At 42.7% G+C, this 21,447-nt stretch overlaps 2 protein-coding genes across 6 annotated transcripts in view; both read left to right on the plus strand.

The window, feature by feature from the left end:
* Positions 1–15,052, plus strand: part of LOC144767192 (uncharacterized) — a 49,413-nt gene extending 34,361 nt beyond the window's left edge. The window contains exons 3-4 of the mRNA XM_078650750.1: positions 20–2,457; positions 14,882–15,052. Coding sequence (XP_078506876.1) covers positions 20–2,457; positions 14,882–15,052 — 2,609 coding nt within the window. The remainder of the gene's footprint in view (positions 1–19; positions 2,458–14,881) is intronic.
* Positions 1–21,447, plus strand: part of LOC144769402 (protocadherin gamma-C3-like) — a 917,178-nt gene that overhangs the window by 269,001 nt on the left and 626,730 nt on the right. The gene's annotated exons all lie outside the window — the stretch shown is intronic.

Genomic DNA, 21,447 nt, shown 5'->3' on the forward strand with positions numbered 1-21,447 from the left:
CTCTGATTACTCGTTCAAGGCTGGATTTTTCTGAACAACACAGAAGAGAACCACTCTTCTGCTATGGGAGCCCTCCGTGGAGAAGCAGAGCCGGGAGGCAGACGGCAGGTAGTGTTTCTGTTGTGTTTCTGGTTCTGTGAGGCAGTCACCGGACAGATACAGTACTCAATTGCTGAAGAAATGAAGAGAGGCTCCGTTGTTGGGAACATCGGGAAGGATTTGGGGTTAAATAGGAGGGACGTTTCTGAAAGGAAGCTCCGTGTTGTTTCTGCTTCCGGGATTCAATATTTTACGCTAAACACAGAAACCGGGAATCTTCTTGTGAAAGACAGATTCGACCGGGAGGAGCTCTGCGGGGAGTCGCTCAGTTGTTCCATCAAGTTTCAGACCATTGCGGAGAATCCTTTGAACATATTTCACGTGGAAGTGCAAATCCAGGATATTAACGACAATACTCCGAGCTTTTTAAAGAATTCACTCGATTTGGAACTTATTGAGACCACGTTGCCGGGAGCGCGCATTTCACTTGGAAATGCCCGAGATCCTGATATCGGCATTAATGCCCTGCAGGGCTATAAACTGAGCGATAACCCGCATTTTGCGTTAGAAGAAAAGGTAAACAGTGATGGTTCCAAACATGCAGAATTAGTTCTGGAGAATGGCTTAGATCGTGAAACACAAAGTATTCATCACTTGGTTCTGACCGCCTCTGACGGAGGCGAACCAATCCGATCCAGCACCGTGGACATTAATATTAAAGTTCTTGATGCCAATGACAATGTTCCATTGTTTGGTCAACAGAGCTACAGAGCCAGCATCAGTGAAGGGGCAGCAATTAACTCAGTGGTGCTTCAGGTGAAAGCCACAGACCAGGATGAAGGTTCAAATTCCAAAATTACTTACTCTTTCAGCACCATCTCAGACAATGCACTTAATACCTTCAGCCTGGATGCAGATACAGGAGAAATAAAAGTTAAAGGGGTTCTCGACTTTGAGAAGACTATTTCATACAAACTGACAGTGGAAGCAAAGGATGGAGGGGGGCATGTTGCTCATTGTCGGGTGCTGATAGAGATTATTGACGAAAACGATAATGATCCTGAAATAACTTTTACTTCTATCATCAATCCAGTCCCTGAAAACTCACCACCGGATACAGTTGTGGCTCTGATCTATGTTGACGACCCAGATTCTGGAGGTAATGGCGAGGTTAGGTGTCATATTGCACAGCATCTGCCTTTTAAATTATTATCATCATCTCAAAAATATTACAATCTTGTGACTGCAACTGCCTTGGACAGGGAAGCTGTCCCAGAATACAACATCACAGTCACAGCCACAGACCATGGGTCCCCTCCTCTATCTACAAGCAGAACAATCCGATTACAATTATCCGATATAAATGACCATCCTCCAGTTTTTATCCAGCCTTCGTACCATGTTTATGTCTCAGAGAACAATGCACCCGGTGCTTCTATTTATCGGGTAAATGCATCTGATCTGGATTCTGGTCAAAATGGCCATGTCACATATTCATTGAGTAATCTCAAGGAGGACACGCCCCTTTCATCTTATATTTCCATTAACTCCCAGACTGGAGTGATCTATGCCCAGCGCTCATATGACTTCGAGCAAGTAAGAGAATTTCAGTTCCAGGTGAAGGCCATGGACTATGGGTCACCTCCTCTCAGTAGTAATGTTACTATGAAGGTGTTTGTTATCGATCAGATTGACAACCCTCCTGAAATCCTCTATCCTACAATGGAATCAGATGGCTCAATATTATTCGAGATGGTACCCCTTTCTTCCAGTCCAGATTATCTTGTAACAAAGGTGGTGGCTGTCGATGCGGATTCTGGACACAACGCGTGGCTTTCGTACCACCTTCTTCATATCCCGGAATCACCACTTTTTAAAATCGGGGCGCATAACGGAGAGATACGGACAACAAGATCCTTGTTCGAGAAAGATGTCAATAAGCAGAAAATAGTTATCTGTGTGAAAGACAATGGGCAGCCATCTCTGTCAGCCAAAGTTACTCTAAATATCGTATTTGCAGAAAACATGGATGAAGCACTTCCGGAATTAAGTAACCAAGCAAATAACCCAGACAACGAATCAAACTTAAAGGTCTACTTAGTTGTAGCTTTGGCCTTAATCTCACTTTTGTTCACTTTAACCCTAATGGTTGCAGTGGTTATCAGATGTAGGAAACACAACGAGCCCAAAATACTCCAGTCTCTGTGTCCTCCACTCTACTCCCATATAGACCCGAGATTCTCATCCAACTACCAAAACGGGACTCTGCCGCTGCCTTACTCTTACGAGGTCGCTGTAGCTCTGGAGTGTGGCCAAAATGAGTTAATTTTCCCCAAACCAAGTCTTCTTTCTGCAAACAATTCTGGGATTGTACAAGAGTTTCCTGTCGGGAAAACAGACAGCGAGAGCCTGGAACAGGTAAGGCAAGGCTAGGCGATTCTATAGAAATATTTGGGTTTCTTTGTCTGTGTGTGTCTGTGCCTTCCTGCCTGCTTGCTTCCGTTATTGAAGTGGTTGAGTGAGCAAACATCGCCCTTTGCTTTTACTTTTAAATGGAACACCTTTGTATGCCTGACAATGAATCGGACCATGCTGTCTTTGTGGGTCATAATCTATAAATATTATCATTAAAACAAGTTTAATGGTTATTTAGTTTCTAACCACTGTTTTTTAAAAGTCTACTTCTAATTAATTAGGCGTTAGCTAATGTTTTCTATTTCGTAATGTTTTCTATTTCGTAATGTAAAGAACTGTCAGCCTGATGTTGTTTTTGGTGTTCTCAAAGTTGTGGTTTAATGTCTGGTGATGTTAATCCTTAGCTAAATCCAAATTGAAAAACGCAATTTAGGTGTGAATTGATAAAACAAAACCTTAAAAAAAACATTGTTTGGAAACTATGAGCTTATGCGGAATATTAGCTGCCTGGTTCATTTTGCTCTCTGTGACCATTTCCCTTCCGCAAGTCTTGATGGGCATCCCACTTATTTCAGTACTATCTTTAATGTCTCCTTTTTTGGCGACCTATCTGTGCTTCTAGATGTATTGTAAAAATTAAAAATTAACTAATATCATTTCATGCCCTTGCCTCCCAGAGCTTTTACGGATATCTTTAAGGTAGACATGATTTAAAGTCCGAGTAACTCTACTTTGAGAGTAGATCTTCTGTATGTTCAATCACCACTGAGCAGCAATGACTGCTTGTATACCAGCACGCACGTAACCGATGACTAGATAGCATTGCCACCATTGGTACATACTGCAGCCCTCATTGATGGGCAATTCGTGTGAGATCGAGCTCTCAGAAAATCATGACGGTCCTTCTAGACTTCACCGTCCACTGTTAATGACAAAACGTAAATCAATTTCTGCAAAAAGTCAACTTTCTGAAACAGTCCTGTGACTAAAGCAATTGACCACCTCCCATGTCTGTGCTTTTAACTCATGTTTATGTTGTACATTGATTTATATCTATAAATTACCAGTGCGTGCCTCTGGTTTATCAGGATTGTAAGAGTTGCCTGAAGAACTCTGCATAAATTCATTCAACTCTCGGTTATTGAATCGACTTTAATATACTATTAAACTGAAAGTAAACCTTGAAGTTATCTGAACATTGTGTGTTCCTGCCTTTAAAGTGACCTGTGACTGCAAAGGCCACTCTATAGTTCAGCATTTTGTATTTTGGTTGGGTGTTCTTGAACACACTTCCACTTGCTTATTTTACACGAGTTGTGAGAAAATGTTGTCATACTTCGTATAGGATGGTTTGCCTAATCAAAATGCGATTGATGAGATAATAGGTTTAGCATCGTATTTAATAGCACCTTTCTTGCCATTAAGAATACTAATGTATCAGATAAATTTTTTTGCAACATAGGCTACCTAACTGTTAATGTTTTCTGATCGTAGCACCAATTAGAAATTAACATGAAGGTTAATCTTGTCATGGGGTCAATAGTGATGATGGATTAGTAAACCACATTCCTTGTTTACTAGCCACAGACATCTATGTTTTTATATGTCAAGGTTTATGTTGATTTATTAGAAAACATCTGATTGGCAGATAGGCAGAGACGGCTGCTCTGATATTCAATATCTCAATCAGCAAAACCTATGCTTGTTATATGTAATGTGATAGGTAGGTGCACCTAATGTTTTATTAAGCTTATAATGTCAAAAACGATGGGCATTCCTCATTGGAGCAGTCATTGTTGATGTGTGTATTGTATGTCAAAATGAGTTCATAGAAAAGTCTGGTAATGTTACTATGATTTTTCAGACAAATATACTGTATTTATATTTTAAGTGCAGTAAAGTACATGAGGTCTGTGACGATTTAAACAGTTTCATAAAATGACTACATTGGGCGAGAGACCCCGAGGATGAGTGTGGATGGCATTTGCATACATGCACTACACCAGGCCAATGCCCCACCACACCCTAGCAGAGAAGCAATTGAAGTAGCCTGTGACCACCACGCTTGTGTTTGAGAAATAAACATTGCCTGACGGTGTGTATTGCCCCAAACGACACAGAAGCAACATGTATTGATTGTATACATTGAAATCACCCAGAATGCAAGGTTGGATCTGAAAATTCCTATAAAAAATGTCAAAAAATCATGGCTAACAAGAGACTTGGCCTTCCAAGCACCATCCACATGAAAATTGGATCTAGGACTCCAATTACTAAATGCTTAAGAAATGCAAACTCGGCCACTCCCTCATGAAAGGGAAGGCCTTTGGACCTAGTTAGTTGGACCTAAAACATGCCAGAGATACCAAAAATGGGATCCCCCGAAACCCTTTATGAGATAGACAATGTAGCTAGGCCATATCTTGGTCCCTTCGCGCTTGTACCATCTTGTGAATCACCCCTGGGTAGTTTTAAAAGTGCACCTACAGAGAGTCAGGGGATAATCATGGTGTGGGTAATACCCCAAGCCCCCTGCCCACTGCTTCTCCACTACCCTCCCTTGGGAAATAAACAAAAATCAAGAATTCGCCTCCCACTATAGGGGCAAATACCAAGGTGTCTGCCTGTCCTGTGGCCAACAAGTGGGACAGAAAATGTGATTCTGACCCTGCCCAGAAGCCCAAATGCTGGCAGTCCCTGCTGCTGCCCTTGGTCTATCCGGTGACTGCTCCTACAGCCACTTAGATATGGGGAGATTTGAAATTCAGTTTGCATGGCCTGCTGCAAAAATATTCATGTAGAACAAGTCATTCATGTGTTTACAGTGACAGTGAAGCCTGTAGCAGGAGATTTACAGATGAGAAATACATTAATTGCATTTAACGTGCACTATATGAACAGAAAGGTTCTTCAGGTTTGGAATTGTTCCTATAGATAATTATCTACTACTGTATAGATTTTCATAGAAAATTTAAGCTGTAAGTGAAGCCGAAGGTAAGAGTACATAGCACGTTTAAGGTATATTTTGGATCACCATTCTCTGCTAGGTGCAAACTAGTTCTAACGCGGTGCAACAGGTGTACACATGATTCATTTCCGCTAAAATGTGTACTTTCTGCTGCTTATCCAAAACCATCCTCTTGGTAAAAGAGGATGAGTTCAGTTTCCACTCTTCATGCATAAATACTGTGTTCTGGCATTGCTCATCATTGTGATAGAAGATGTATACAGGAGTAGAAGGCTTTATTGGCATCCAACAGCACGAAGCCAACTAAACCATATTAATCCCCTAATAATCAGTCAACTGAATCAGGTAATGGGTGTTGATGGCAATTATGCCAAAAAGAAGAAATGAGGTTTGATTATTTCGCAATATATTGAGGACTGTTGTAGCTAGCCTTCTAAATAGGATTTTCATCAATACTTTGTAATCTGTTTAATAGCTCAATTAGTTCCAGACATTCACAGGGGCCTTGCAAGTTTAGGAAAAAAATAGCAAATTTCCACTCTTAATGAGGAAGAATAACTTTCTTAACTGTATTGATATAGCAGGTCATCAATTAAATAACATTGGATAAAGCCAATGTTCTATGGTATTATTGTATTATAAATGACCTACTAAGCCTCAGGCCTTTGTTTACGGAGGCATCATTGAGTAAAGACAAGCTGTGGGACTTAAATCCTGGGGTCTCATGGCCATCAGGAGTTAGTGGGCTCCAATTGTGACAAAAGATGTAGTTTATCTCTGTTTTCTGGGGCCACCTTGTAATGGGCCCAAGTCTCAACATAAAGAGCACATTCACCTTTTGCACTTAGCGCTTGGGGTAGCAAAGAAGAGGAGTCCAAAACGTACTCATGGAGGTGGTTTGGGCTAGGGATTCAAAACTCGGTACAACACACAACAACAGGTATTGTTTCCAAGAAGTGAACAGGTGCACCCAGTCTTCCGTTGGAGCAGGCCATGTAATAATGTGAGGCAGATATGGTCAAGGGGAGGGAGGATATCTGTAGGTGCCAGTCTGTGCAGAGGCTTCACATGCATGGAAAAACCTTCCCTGCGTGACCAAACTACATGCGATACATGCAAAATATTTTTCCCGGCCTTGACCATCACAGATTTATCATCACGACTAGCCCCTCAATGTGGTTCAGGTGGGCACTTTGCTCTACGGTATTCTTATTGTGCATTGTCTTTATGTGGCCTATTTGTACACTGCCTGGGTTTTGTGTATGCCTGAAAGTCACCATCAAATGAGCCTTGGGGCCCCTCACTCTCCTGTGTCACAGAAAAGGACACAACATTATGAAAACCCTGGTGAGAGTGCTTGTGTTGCAAGGATTCTGGCAGCCATCTCACTTAATGAATGAAACTTTCCACTATACACATTGTGATGGGCCCTGGGTTTGGAGTGGCACAAAGCTTACACTTGCGTGCTTAAGTGGTCCTGAAGCTCCAGATTCATTGTGCTTTGGACTGCGTCATTTGTGAATTATTTGGGGATAAATGCAGCAAACAAATGCACACTATCAAAATAATTAAATATATTGCCTGCAAACTTGTGACATCTCTCATTGGAGAGGCCTGATGTCGAGGTGGGGATCAACCTGCTTCATCAGGACCCCATCAGGACCCATCCTATCTGATCAGTTCACAGCACATAAAGATTAAGTCAGCCATGGATCTTCAAATCGATGTGGTATCAATAAAAATTAACTTGATTAGGATATATCATTGGAAGGTGAGAGAAAGGACCAAGAAGAGATAGGCAGCAGTTGATGCATCTAATGTATTTGAAATGTATAAAATAATAAATAAACTTCAGGACTACACTTAAGCTTGAAAAAAGGTTTCAGGAGACTGAAGAATGATTCATCGATAACACCTTTGGAAATCTGGCTTTCAAGTAAACTATGGGCGGTCCCTCCTCATAGCAGTACCTAAAAAAATGCTTCCTGGACATTTTTTGCCCTAAAGGGTTGTCAAATTAATTTTCAATAGGAAAGACGCACTGAGCCCTTATGCTGGGGCCTAAGCATGGTGGACTCCAAAAGCCATCAGTGTTTATTTTTTAAACTTTCAAGATAGAGATATTGTCTACAACATATTCACATCCCCAGAGACTGCTTAGGATTGGCTTGATGTCTGCAAAAAGTCACATACTTCCCAAGTGAAGGACCAGAGGTGTACTGGGTAGAAAAGCTAGATCACTAGAGAGGTTTTCAAAGATGTCCTTGGTCTCTAACAGTAACAATAGCTCTCAGTCTGCTTGCAGAAGGACTGTGCTGGTCGATTGTTCTTTGCATGCTGTGTTGAGGCCACCTTGGATAGCGGCCATTTACAATATGCTGTTGGTCCGGTGGATACACTTTAGGAAAGACCTCACTCATAAACATGGCTCTAAAGAAGGTGGGACCATTGGCATTCGATCACAACTTGTCTAATTATTTGTAACGTTGCCCGAGATAGGATTGTCATCTTGATGGTCCTTTCTAGAAATGGGCAGAGTTGCTGAGACAGCACGTAACCCTTATCCTGTTGTTGCCTTTTTCTTCGGGTAACATTTCATTATGTTTTATTCGTTCTAGCTTGCAGTTTTTGTTGCTTGGTCATTTGTGGCTTGTTATACACATGGATTGATTTAAAGTATGGCAGGTGGCCTGCTGTTCGGAAGGGTGAAGGAGAACATTACACCTGCCACATGATGGACTGCCACCCACTATATTTCGATTTCAATGCCAGACCAGCCATGATCCCTGTGCCTTAAGAGAAACCACCATAAAGGTGGTTCACCTGAAGATATTGCAAGTTTGATGTGTGGCTGGCATCTTCGTTGACCGTTCACCACTCTTTATTTTTCAAAAATAAACTTTCTTAGTGGAAGTTTGTTTTTGGATAAACAAAAACTCATGACCTCCACATTCTGGGTATTTTTGTCAAGGGTATAGAGTGAGATTTATTTTTTCTGTCCTGTACTGCCAGGTTTCTTCTGGAAGTGAAGGGCAGACAAAAGAAAAATCAAAATCTCTGCTCTAAACAGATGGGGGGGTCTGATGTGCTTACGTTGATGGTTTCCATTCCATTAGACTCTCAGAGTAAGCTTTCTATAAGTAGAGCCAGCGGAGGTACCGCCGGCAGAAAGACATGGGTCCTTCTCATTCTAAATAAAGCAGGCAGACCAATTTTTTGGCGAGCAGGATACTCTGTCACGTTTGCGATGGAGTGACCTGTCCACCAAACCCTAAATTGGGCCACTATTGACTTCCTGTGGCCCATTTCCAGGTTTGGTACTTTCTTTTACTTGGTTCTGGGTTAGGGTTTTATAAGGGCACATACGTTTAGAGGATCTACTTTTAATACATTTTGGTGTTCATGAAAGTTTGTGGGTGGGTCGTGTTTGGCATTATATGGTTTCCACATACCCTTTGGATTTACTTGTTAGGAAGAGTTAAAATGATGACCTGTTTTTAATATTTATAGAAAACATCGTATGATATATTTACGTTTTGTAGTAGTTAGGAAATGGTATTGCATTTCTTTAGTAAAGTCATTTAGCTGTTGTATAACAAGTTGCCAAGAAATGGAGTGCAAGCCTGTGCTAGTACATGTAATCCACCTATCTTGGAGGACAGTTTCCACATAGCAGGATTTTAATGTCCCTTTTGGTTCTAAAAGTTGATTTAAGACTCTGAGAGCCACAGTGTAAAGGGCTGTTTGAAATTTGTGTAGTTACCTTTTGCATGATAACACAACATTTCAGACAAATTACAAGAAATGGCAACTAATTATGTGAAATGCTAAACCAGCATTTGATACTATATTTTACAGCAACATGAGTTATTGGTTACATGTTGGACCAGTAGAATGTGAAGCACCAATTTACCCAAATAACATGATATGGCACCTATGTAATGGGAAAAAATGCCAAGCCTAGTATTGATAAATAATACTTTTGACACACAATTGCTATGCCAAATTAATGAGAACACTCATTCAGTAATAAGCTTGACATTGTTTCTGGAACTAGTAGAGACCAGGGATTTTAATTGTGTAGTGTCCATTGTGCTTTACAAATCCCCACTTTTAGGCTGAGCCCTTTCCTATGACGTTCTGTGCAGTCAACAGATACTCTATATAGACCGTAAGTATTGCATTTGAGATGTGAATACCACATCTGATATGCAATATTCTCCTTTTGCTCACTCCCATGACTCCTACAGAAGAACAAATTGCATCTTTACTAGGGAAGCAATTTCTACGTGCTGTTTGGGAACACAATCAGAGCTATCCACAAAGGTAACTTACACTTGTGAGTAAGCTATACATGTAAGTTAACTCTTACGCTTTGAGTGAACTTGCATGCTTCAAACCCCTGAAACAGGGAGTGAAGACACATTTACAAATATTACATGCTATTGCCAAAAAGAGACAGTAGTAAGTCCTCCACCACACATGGTTCAACCAATGATATTGCAACACCCTTCCATCGAAAATATGTGATACAGACTTAAAATGAAACCCAGAGTGGAAAGTGATACATTGAATTATTTAAAATGGCTAAAAAGATTAAACAAGTATAATTCACTGTAACACACCTACATATTTGTGTGTGTCTATATATATATATATATATATATATATATATATATATATATATATATATATATATACACACATCAAATTTAATTATAAAATAGTTTAGCAATGTGTCACTTAATTAATAACGATTCATATTAGTTGGTAATTAATTTTTTGGTGTGACCGTTACTGTATTATTTTCTATGTTAAGGTTTTGCAGTGCCACAGTTTGACCATGTTTAGTGCTGGACTTCAGTTCTGAGCTGCAGTAGTTTACTACTGTTTTTGGTCAATTTCTGGCTGTATTAATTTTAGAAGTGCAGTTTTTGAATAGCAGTAATCCCTAAACCCTCCTTACTTCTGCCTAATTCGCTCTCCTTTAGTTTTAGGTATTCCCCATTTTCCAGCTACTCTTTTCTGTCTGTCCCACATTTACTACTAAAACGTGTATTTATGTGTGTGAAGACTCCCCAGTCAAGGTGAAGATCTCCGAATAGAAATGATAGAAAAGATGGAGGCGGAATGCACACACGTATGTATATAGATAGCATTTTGTAATATGTTTGTAGTATGTTTGCAGTATTACAAATGTACTGAGAAATGCAGTTTGTCAATAGCCCCAATATTTAGAAATTATTTTGTTTTCCCACTCCTCCCGGTGTTTACTAAATACTTGATGTGGGGTACAGACTAGAGATGGAGTCACAAGAGCAGAAGATTTTTTTTGTACTAATATGGGTGACGCTGTTAATGATTACCTACCTTTAGTAGGGCATCCTGTGGGACTATTGAATAGGACGTTAAGACGATGGTTGTGAGGTGTGTTTGCATTGTTAGATATAAGGGGTAATTCAGCAGCTGATGCAAGATATTGCAAAATATAGGAGAAAATGACTACCTTGGACACTTAGGTTTCATTTAAAGGGTGAGCTATAGGTGGCATTGAATATATTTGTGGTCATTGAGAGTTGAATACGCCTTCAGGCAGAATTTCATTTATGTCATTCCACACAAGTTGCATGCAGAGGGGGACAAATCTAGAAGGATGTTAGATTAGCTGCTGGAGAGAGTCTCGGAGGTAGTCCATTGTGTACCAGGAAAGGAAATCAATGCAGAGAGCAAGTGATTATCAACTTTTGACACACATGTCCTGCAAAATCTGATCCATATGAGGCCCATAATTATTGGAGCGAGTTGAACGTAACATGGTTAACTTGGAACAGAATGTGATTCCAGATAGCCCCCTAACCATAAAGGATCTGTTTGCCTCTCTCAACCAATTGCAATAACGAAGAAGCCTAGTATCGAGGGACTGCCGATGGAGTTTTTGCATGCATTTCCAAGTCTGATATGGAAACAAGTTCTTGATGTGTTTGATAAGTCCATACTCATGGGATGGCTCCATGATTCCTTGAGGGATATATTGATTGTTGTGATCCTTTTAGTGGGAAAAAGACCCAAAGGACTTCAAATGTTAGAGCTCATAATCAATTATGGCTGCATATTCAAAGATGTTCAAATATCCTAGTGGAGCTGTTGCTATAAGACATTTAGCTCTAATTTCAGATCTAATTCACCTAACCCATCTTTATTGTCACAGCAATACCATTTGTAGCCTGCACATGTTAGCTCAAAGTAATATTTGGATATAATTGACGAGTTTATGCAGTAGCCTCTTTGGATATTAAGAATTTCAGAACTGTTGTGTTGGATTTTATGTTTCAGGTACTCGAAAAGCTTCGTTTTGACCTCTAAGTCAAGGGGTGTATCAGGATGCTCCATACAACACCCCAATCTTAAGTACTCAAAAGAGATGTTGGAGTGTTGAATTCTAGAGCAGGGCACTTGCCAGAGCTGCCCGCTGCCATCACTTGTTTTGTCTGTCTTGTCATGGCCAATATGTTAAGACTTCATATAGAGGAATGGAGGACTAGGATTGGTGGAGTGAAAGATATGTTATCTGAACATGCCATTGCCACTTTGTTAAACTTTAAAGAGCCTATTCTTTCTACACCCCAACTGTAAGATCTGGTTCATAAATACATTTCAAGTTTTCATATTAATTGGACTACTGGGTAGATACATTTTAGGACTTTGGACTAAGTTCCAAATATTTTTCCCTTTGGGTTCTAGATTAGAGCGGGGTGACATCTCTCAGAGGAATGGTCCTATAATGGCAATTAAGTAATTTGAATTATATGGAAATTAACACACACATGCATATTCTCGTATGCATGAATCAGTGGCCTTTTGAATGAATCTACCTATATCTGTGATCGACAGGATTGCTTTTATAAAAATGGAGGTGCTTCCCAAATGATTTCATATTTTTCAAGCAACGTTTTGTGTACTTGTTGAGAAGCTAATTCCAGAAATTAGAATGTCTGATACGTACTCTGATTTAGATCGGTGCTCATCCTAGATTCGAAGTATCCATTCTGAAATGTCCGTATGAGGAATATATTGGTGTCCTGGATATGAAGTTTTATTACTTAGCATCTTGGTTGCAGCATATCCCCAATTGGCTGGCAGAGATTCCTAGTGGATTATATACAATACTGTTGGATTGACACGGCAATATGGAACTTAGATATCATGTACTTTCCTCAGTAAAAATAGGCGCAGGTGTCAAGCACTATAATCGCTTTGATTTTAGACTGTGTCTTCAAAGCAATTGTGAAGAATGTGCCCTTTCTCAAACAGAAGCCATTTTGGTGATAGAACGAATTCTGCAAATTGTACTCTGAAGCTAGGGTAGTAGTTTACGTATAATATGAATGCAAGTTAATTAGGACATCTAGAGATACCCTACATATGCTTGAGGAATCCAGGACACAAGGAAGAGTTTGAGCGTACCAATTCCTGTTACATGCTTAGTTTTCTAGGGCGACCCTGACACCTGGTAGTGATTGCCAGGTAGGTCACTAGAATTTGTATATTCTTTGTATATAGCAATGCATTCCGAAATGGTGTGATCTATGCTCTTCAACACTTTAACTTTGATAAGTTCACTAACAAACCAAAATAAAGCTAATGATGGTGGATATCCAATTTTGGACAGTAATGTAGTGTATCTGTGCCATTATTTTAGTGGATCGGAATGGGAACTCTTAAGAAATGTTATAAACGTTACCCCGCTCCACGCCATCCACACGCTTTTTTTTTTTTTACATTTTTTACAGAGTTTTATATATCACGAACTTTACCCGAGGGTACCGGGTATTAGAGCACTTTACATGAGTACCAGTTGCATTACATGAGGCCACTTGGTCTGTGGCTGAAGATAGCTCTTCGCTCCTCTGTATCAGGTTATCTGATCACCACAGTGGTGCTTAGTGATGCTAACTGTAGGCAGAATACCTGTCTCTCCTACCACCGGATGGTGTCCACCGATGCGGTGATGTTTACTGTACATCTTTACACTGCAGAAATCAGGACAACTGGCACCACTATAATACTAAAGAATCTGTAAAAACAATATTTAGTAGTGGTCAGATCTCTCTCTTTTTTTTCAGTTCCAGTCACAATAATGTCGGCACACTGTATACCGGAAATACTTCATGACATAGGTAACTTCCCATAGACAGAGCCGAACATCACAGTAAATATGTTGATATCTCTTACTGTTGACTACCTTCTCAGTTAATCACCCGGTGGTAAATGTGATTAATTTGTCTTTCCATTTGCGGGCAATGTTTGAGTCAGACCTTTACTACAGACCTATTCTGAATTTCATATGATGTCAGTTTAACAGCAGACTCGGGAAACACCTATGATACAAACTTTATTGCTTGATTTAAAAACCTTTGCAAGATACAAAAGATAAAAAATATTTAAAAGTGTACATACGTAAAAAATGTAGTGCGAATTCCAGTCCAGTGTAAATAAAAATAGCAAATATTATGCTGATGGAAGGTCACTTGGATCGATCACATCACAAACTCTTTTTCCTGCTAGATCCAAAAACCTGACCAGGGCACAGTTTAGGTCGGTGTTCCGGGGATCAAAGCATGCCAGAACTGCTGCCCTGCATGATCTAACCATATTTTTGTTCCAAAGTTTCCTTAAGAGGAATCGTCTTTCGTGCAACAGGTTTGGGCAGAGGCATAGGATGTGTGTGATGTCTTCTTTGTGTTTCCCACAAAGTCGACAGGGTTCGTGGCCGTTGACTCTTTTCCATTTTGGCAAGTGACACGACAAGTTGATAAGTCCCATTCTTAATTTTAAGAAGCTTAGTTTTGTACGTGCAGTAAATGTTAAGGTTAGGTACGGCTGTGGAATCAGCTGGACATAAGATTGCAAGGTCATCCAGCTGTGACTTCTTTTTGCTAGCCGAGCCTTGTCTTCCACTAAAGAAAGTTTTTTAGCGCTTATTTTTGCTAATCGTTTGAATTCATTTTGGCTTACTTGCAGATTCCAAAGGTCGTTCAAGCCTAGGGTTCTTAGCCCTTTTTCCCAATAGTCATGTCCTGCTCGCCATAGGTTCTTATTAAGACTGGCCCATAGGTGTTGGCCTAGGCTGCCTTCCTTCGATGACCTCCATTTGTGGCAGCACATTAAAAAGCTCTTGGCTCTGGCCAAGGATTGATTACAGATACCCAGTTCCAGCCTGATTTGCACCGGTGATGTTTGGTTTGGTAGCTTGAACAATATTCTATACGTTTTTGCGATGATTTTATCCAAATTTCCACTGTCCAATCCTTTTAACACCTCACTACCATAGGTTAATGTTGGAATGATTTTAGCCTGCGCGACCTGTATTGTTGGTGCAAATGTTGGGCCAAGTAGCTTTTTGTGTAGGGTGCTGATTGCGAAAGCTAGTGCTGCTCCCTTCTTTTTTTGTTCTTCAAGGTGGATTTTATATCTTCCGTTGTTGTTAAAAAAGACGCCAAGGTACTTGTGGCAGCTGGATTCAGCTATGCTTTCCCGGTTCAGGACCCAAACCAGCTTCTTTGCCCTTCCTGGACGCACCGCCAAAATTTTTGTCGTCTTGTTGTTGATCTGAAGCTCATTTTTGGTTGAGTATTCGGAGGTTGCGTCCAATAGTCTCTGCATGCCAATCTTTGTTTTACTAAGGAGGACCACATCGTCGGCATATAGCAGGTTTGACAACACGAAGCCAGCTGCTTTGGGAGCGTGGGAATTTACCTTATTTAAGGCTTCAGGAAGGTCTGATAGGAACAAATTGAAAAGGGTGGGGGCCAAGACACATCCTTGTTTTAGGCCTTTTGTCGTCAGAATTGGGCGTGATAACCTAGAGCCGTCCCCAATCTTGATCCTCACCCATGTATCCTGATGCAAAAGCTGTATGGCTCTTAAAAGGTCTTCTGGGATGTTTAACCTGGAGAGCTTCTGCCAAAGCATTCCCCTGTTCACGTTATCAAAAGCGGCTTTATAGTCGATGAATCCCATATAGAGTGAGCTGGAACTGGCCTCCGCCTGGTCAATCAAACAGGAGAGGGTCATTAGATTGACAGAGGTGCCAGTGTTGCTTGTAAAGCCGGTTTGATTCGGAGGGATTACTGAGTTGTCTTCTGCCCATGCCCTAAGTGAATTCAACAACAATCCGGCAAAATACTTTGCCTCATTGTCTATGAGGGCTATGAGGCGGTAATTCCCAGGTGATTTTTTATCCCCGCCTTTGAAAATTGGTGCGAGAATTGACCCCTGCCAAGAGGGCGGAATGATGTTGTTATGTAGGATGGTGTTAAAAAGGGTGGTTAACTTCGAGGCCCAAAAAGTAACGTCCTCCTTAAACACAGCCTGAGGAATTCCGCCTGGGCCTGGCGCCCCATCTTTGCGACCCTTTTTGATTAGTTTTTCAATGTGGTCCTTCTGGATAATTCTTAGTTCTTTCCCGTTTCGGTTCCTGGGACCCTGTGTTCTTTCGATGTTTTGATCTGAATTGAGGGATACCTCCATTGTAAGCAATTTGGATTGCTGATCAGTATGCCATACTGTAGTGCCTTCAGCGATGGAATTCTGATAAAAGGTTATATCTTTTCGTTCATTAAAATGAGTATTTAGGAAGTCAACCCACTCGGACTCCAAGATGGTTGACAACGCGACTTTTTGAGCGCGCCCAGATAGGCTGTTGATAGTGCACCAGAACCTTGCAGAGTTATTTGATTTGATGTCGTGCTGTAATCTGACCCAGAAGGAGTTCCAATGAATTCTACGTTGTTCTCTTTTTACCTTCTTCAAATAGCTGCGGGCCTCTCTCCATTGTTCTATTATTAGCGGGTCCTTTGGGTTTGTTTTTACAGCCCGCCAGAACCGATTCATGGTTTTGTTGCAGATTGTATGTTGAGATTCCTGCAAGGCGTCAGCTTTTGCCCATTAGGGTTGGCATGCCTTATCGGTTTGGCGTGTCTATTGATCAATTTGATTGCAAAATTTGACCAGTTTGCAATATGGTCGATGGAGTTTCTGCTAGTGCTCTTGATAATTTGTTTGGCCTCAGTTGCTATTTGTTGGAAGTTGCTGAAGGAGCACTTAATTCGTTTAAGGTTGATCGTATAACTATCGGATGGCAGTGCCCTTTCCTCTTCATGTTGGGTTAGTCCAGAGATAAGCGTTATTTCTTGAGGACGGTGATCGCTTTCCGTTCTGCTTCCAAGACTAAACCCTGTTATTTCATGAAGAAGTGACAGGCTAACAAAGGTGTAGTCTATTAGCGAGGCACCATTCTTCGATACGTAGGAGAAGCAAGGTGGCTTGTCTTGAGGAAAGCGCCCATTTAAGGCTCTAAGACCCAGATTCTCAAGGTTGCTTTGTAGGGAGCGGCCCCTCAGGTCATCCTTGTTCCATCCTGGGGGGTCCTGCGGTGGTATGACCCAATTGCTTTCGTGTGATTTGGTTACTTCCTTTTTATGTAAATCAGACATTAGCCACATGTTGAAATCCCCTGATAGTATTATTTCTAGATTGGGGGATCCAGTTTTCACTGTTAGTATTGTCGCTATTACCTCTTCTGTGAAGGTTTGCCTTGATGCCGAATGTGGGCGGACATAGGCATTCATTAGGACGAGAGACCTGCGCTTTCCTTTGTTGACTGTGTAAGAAATGCCCACGGATTGGAGGGAGTGTGATGAACTTGTTAACTCCCATGAGGCAATTGCGTTGTCAATTGAAATGTAGATCCCCAGGCCGCCACTGCCTCTGCCCGAAGATTTCAATTTGAGGGCTGGAGTGTGGTGAGTTTTAAAGCCTTCTATGTGCTGCAGTTCAGATCGCCATGTCTCTTGTAGTAATATGTAGGCGTGGGATTAGGGACGACCGTGACACCAAGTTGAGGGGTTAACGATGGCTTTATTTTTATCACCCTGGTAGGTTTAGACATTAAAGTCTTTCTGTTCCTCAAAGTCAGTCTTTCACGGGCAAACGCACTGGGGTCCGTGGCGGAGGTCTGTTTTCTCCTTTCCTTGGTCGTGGAAGGGGTTAAGGTGGTTCTGCCGTGGCTTCGGAAGATGGATGGCTCTCCGTGGCTTCAGGCTCCGGTGCATGTAAGGGAACCAACAGAAAAGGGAGCCGTTAGGGTTCAGTCCTCAATGAGGTCGCACCAGGGGGGTCCGGGGGATGTGAGGGAAACCCAGTGTACAGTGCCGCTTCACTCTACAGTGCTCTCGGTGCTCGTGAAGGGGAGGGGAAAATTAGGTAGAAGTAGGGGTGGGTAGGGATGCGCGGAAGGGGAAGGAACACAACACAGGGTAGGTACGAACTGGGGCTGTACACGATCTACACGTTCTCACTTCGCCTCCCCAACCAAGCCGCCCAACGCCGCCGTACCTGTGACAGCCACACTCCTCCCTCGGGAGCGTGGCACGGCGGTCCGCAGGGTCGTTGGCCTCCTGGCTTCTCTCCGTTCCTTCCGGGTTGGTCGTCTGGGCTGGGCTTCTTCACGCTCTTCTCCTCGCTCTTCTCCTCGCCGCCTCCGTACTCCGTTCCGCTCACTTCCGCCTTTCTCTCCTCCTCCTCCGGGGTGCTTGCACACCCGACATACAGGACTTCCCGGCTTTTCTCCAATCCCGTCGCCCTTACGTCACTCTGGGGCAGGTCCTCCTTACTCTCAGCATACGCCCAGTTAAAGGAGCCGCTGATGTTATCTTCTTCTTCCGGATAGCACCGTCCTTCGTTCCGCTGACCTGGCTGAAAAGAAGGAGTCGGTGGATGGTCAGCATTGCGAGGGTCCCACCAGTCATGTATGGCAGGCGCACCCACCACGTTACATAATACTATGTCGAATTTTCGAAAATAGGAGATTATCGCTTGGTCCTCCATTTTATTGTTTAAGCCGTTGATGTTCCACGAGCAAATCTTTAGGGGACACGTATTCACGCTCCGTTCACTGTTGAGCTGTCAGCGTAGGAGCCGAGTTGTGTTGAGGGTGCCTGCCAGCCATGACCATGATCCGGCCTCGTCCCGATCCCTGTTGGATGGGATCCTGTCGTCTCTTGGTTTCCTGCCTTTATGGTCACAAATCGGTGTTTTATTGCAAGCACCCCTAAGGACTGAGTATACTGCTCCCCTTTCGACTAGCGTACGCTCGGTGTGACGGCTTGCATGCAGGACATGAGGGTAGGCCACTTCTTTCCCCGGTTGTATGAGTATGCCCCACTGTTTAAAAGTTTCTATGTGCCCTAAGATGTTGTTCCTTGCCTCTTCCGATCTCCAGGTGACCTTCGTGGTTTCATTTATTTGGTCATGGCATGGTGGAATAAATTCTACTGATGTGATATCTTCCGAGGTAATGATGTTTGACAGGCCTATTGCTTGTATCAGCTTTATGATGTTCCCGCGATTCAAGATATCGTGTCTTCCTTTGGACTTATACTCCGGGTAGAAGAGTATGGAAGTTAGATGGCCGCTGAGAGAGGCCCTAGACGGCCCAGGATTTAGCTCTGGTATTTGGTCTAATTTTATCAGAAGGCCCATTGGTTTAGCATTTGTTAATTTGTGTATGGGTGTGGAAAAGCCCTCGATCTGTTCGCTGAGGCACTTTTGCTTTTTTCCTCGGGTTGTCTGAGCTGCGGCTCCTTTCTCGTACTCCGGGGATAAACCTGGATGATGTTTGGCAAGACTGTTGGTGGATGCTTGGTTTAACGTTGTCGTACTTCCAGGTGGATTGATGAGTTGGCTGGAATTTTGGCCCTGCACCTGTGCATTATGCGGGGGAGGTTTGTCTGACAAAGCCTTGTTGGTGGTTGTGTTTTGCTCCGTTCACCCGCTGTGTGCGGTTTTTCCTAAAGGAGCACTTGCTGCTTCTTTTTCTGATGGTGAAGGAGGAGTGCCACTATTCCTTTTTTTTCTTCCCTGCAAAATTGGTTGTTCTTCTGATATAGAACTTTGGTCGTCTGTACTTTTTGGGTCAGTGCACTCTGTAACTACTGGTCATCTGACAGTGTTAAACACCGGATAGAGGCTAAGATCTTGTTGCACCTTCCCATCTTGTTGCGTCCTTTTCGCTTCCTTTGTCTTTTCCCCTTTCCTGCAAGAGCTTCCATATCTTGATTAGTTACGGATGGAAGAGTGGAGTTTGCTCTGCCTGTGGATAGGGGTTGTGGTAGTTTACTCATATGACGGGCAATCACTAGTGTGTCCGGGGGTGACGAGGAGTTAGTTTCCATATCCCCTTGTTGCCCCGAGTTTGTTGCCGTTTCTACTTTGTGAACCACGCCTGAATCTCCAGCACTACAATTTTCATGGAAGGACTTTGGGGTTATGATTTCTTTTAGGTCTGCCAGGAGTTTTTCCATCATCCTAGGAAGTGTACTAAGTTTCTCGACTATTGGAGTACAATTGCATCCTTGTTGCGGGCTATCCGCAGCTGCTTGGGCCTGTCTAATCAAGCTGTTTAAATTTGAGATCTTGTCGTCTATTTTGACTACATACACAGCCAGTGTGTTAAGAAGGCTAATTTGTATGTCCATTTTGTTAGCTTGATAGGTCATTGCATCAGCTGACCTTTGAAGAATGTCTAAGGCTGTGACCCAAGCCTTCTCTTGCGTAAAATCCTCCTTTTTCTCCTCGTTTGGTGAGGAAGATGGCCTAGAGTATCCAGGGTTGGTGTTACCGTATGAAAACAGCATTTTTTCCCATTCCTTTGACTCCAAGTATGAGAGGTCTGTCACGACTGCGTCGGCTTCAAGGGGAGGAGAGATGACAACTCTGTCCTCCTCCGTTTTCGTTTCACTGTCTTTTTTAGGAGGGAGTGTCGGTTTAACATTTTGACTACTCAATATGCTGAAGCTGGCTTCTTTTTCCTTCGTAGGCGTTGCACTGACCTTATTTGGAGGCGTTACAGATTGGACATTTTGACTGCTCAATGTAGTGGAACTGACAACCTGAGAGGCAGGGATAGTAGGTACTGGATTGCTAATTATCCCTCCATCTGAGTCAAGTGGATGGACCTTTTTGTTGAGAATGTGGTTTGAATAGATGGCAGAAGTGGAGATGGAATTGTGTCCTTGTTCTAGGTGGATTGAGGTGGGCTTGATTGATGGGCTTCCCAAGGATGTGACAGGGACCTTGTTTCCCCCAGCGCTTTTGTTGATGATATTCACTATAGGGCTCAAGGGAATTGGTAAGCCCGCAATGTTCATATTGCTCGAAAAGACAGCCGACCCTGGATCTTTCAGAAAAGAGAATTTTGATGTAATTTTTGGTTGGTTACTGAAGGGTTTTCGGGCCGTCCCGTCAGATCCCCGCAGGGGAAGTTGGGACGAGCTGTCCGTAGGGATTCCAGGGTCATTCAACGACGGGTTTACAATATTGTCAGGGGCTGCAGTTGGCATCTCTGAGTTCCCTCTTTGTTTCCTTTTCTTTAGTGGAGCTGTAGACCTCAACTTGCCTGATCTCATTTCAAGTGAGCAGGATGGAGCAGGTGGAACACAGAAGAAAAAAGAGAAAAAATAAAAAGAAAGTGGCCCGGTGACTCCATGGCAAGGAGGAAATAAGCAGAAGGAGAGGAAGTGGAATAAATTGGATTTCCCAGATGTAGTTCTGTTGCCTCCTTTACTATCGTGCGGTTACTTCCTCTGAAGCCGCTTTCGGCGACCCTCTCTTCCTCCTCCACTTCCACTTCCACTGACCGCTCCCCCTTCCCCCAGTCACTACTCTGGCTGCCGTCCGAATGCAGTAGACAAAGCACCCAAGCAGAGCTGGAAAGAGCTGAGAGGCTGATAAGCTGAGCGGCTTCAAAGGGCTCCCTGCTCCCCGCACACCACTGCCTGCTTCCTGCTCCCTCGGCACACTCACCGGACTGTGATAGACTGTGGTGGAGGCAGCAAATGGGGGACGGGGGACGGCAGACTGCAGCTTGGAAGAATCCTCTTCTCCTCTTCTCCGCAACTTCACAGCACCTCCTCAGGGCCGGGCAGAACGCGGCAGGCCAGCGGCAGAACGCAGAATGCAGACCC

The sequence above is a fragment of the Lissotriton helveticus genome, chromosome 7, assembly GCF_964261635.1.
Source record: "Lissotriton helveticus chromosome 7, aLisHel1.1, whole genome shotgun sequence".
NCBI lineage: Eukaryota > Metazoa > Chordata > Amphibia > Caudata > Salamandridae > Lissotriton > Lissotriton helveticus.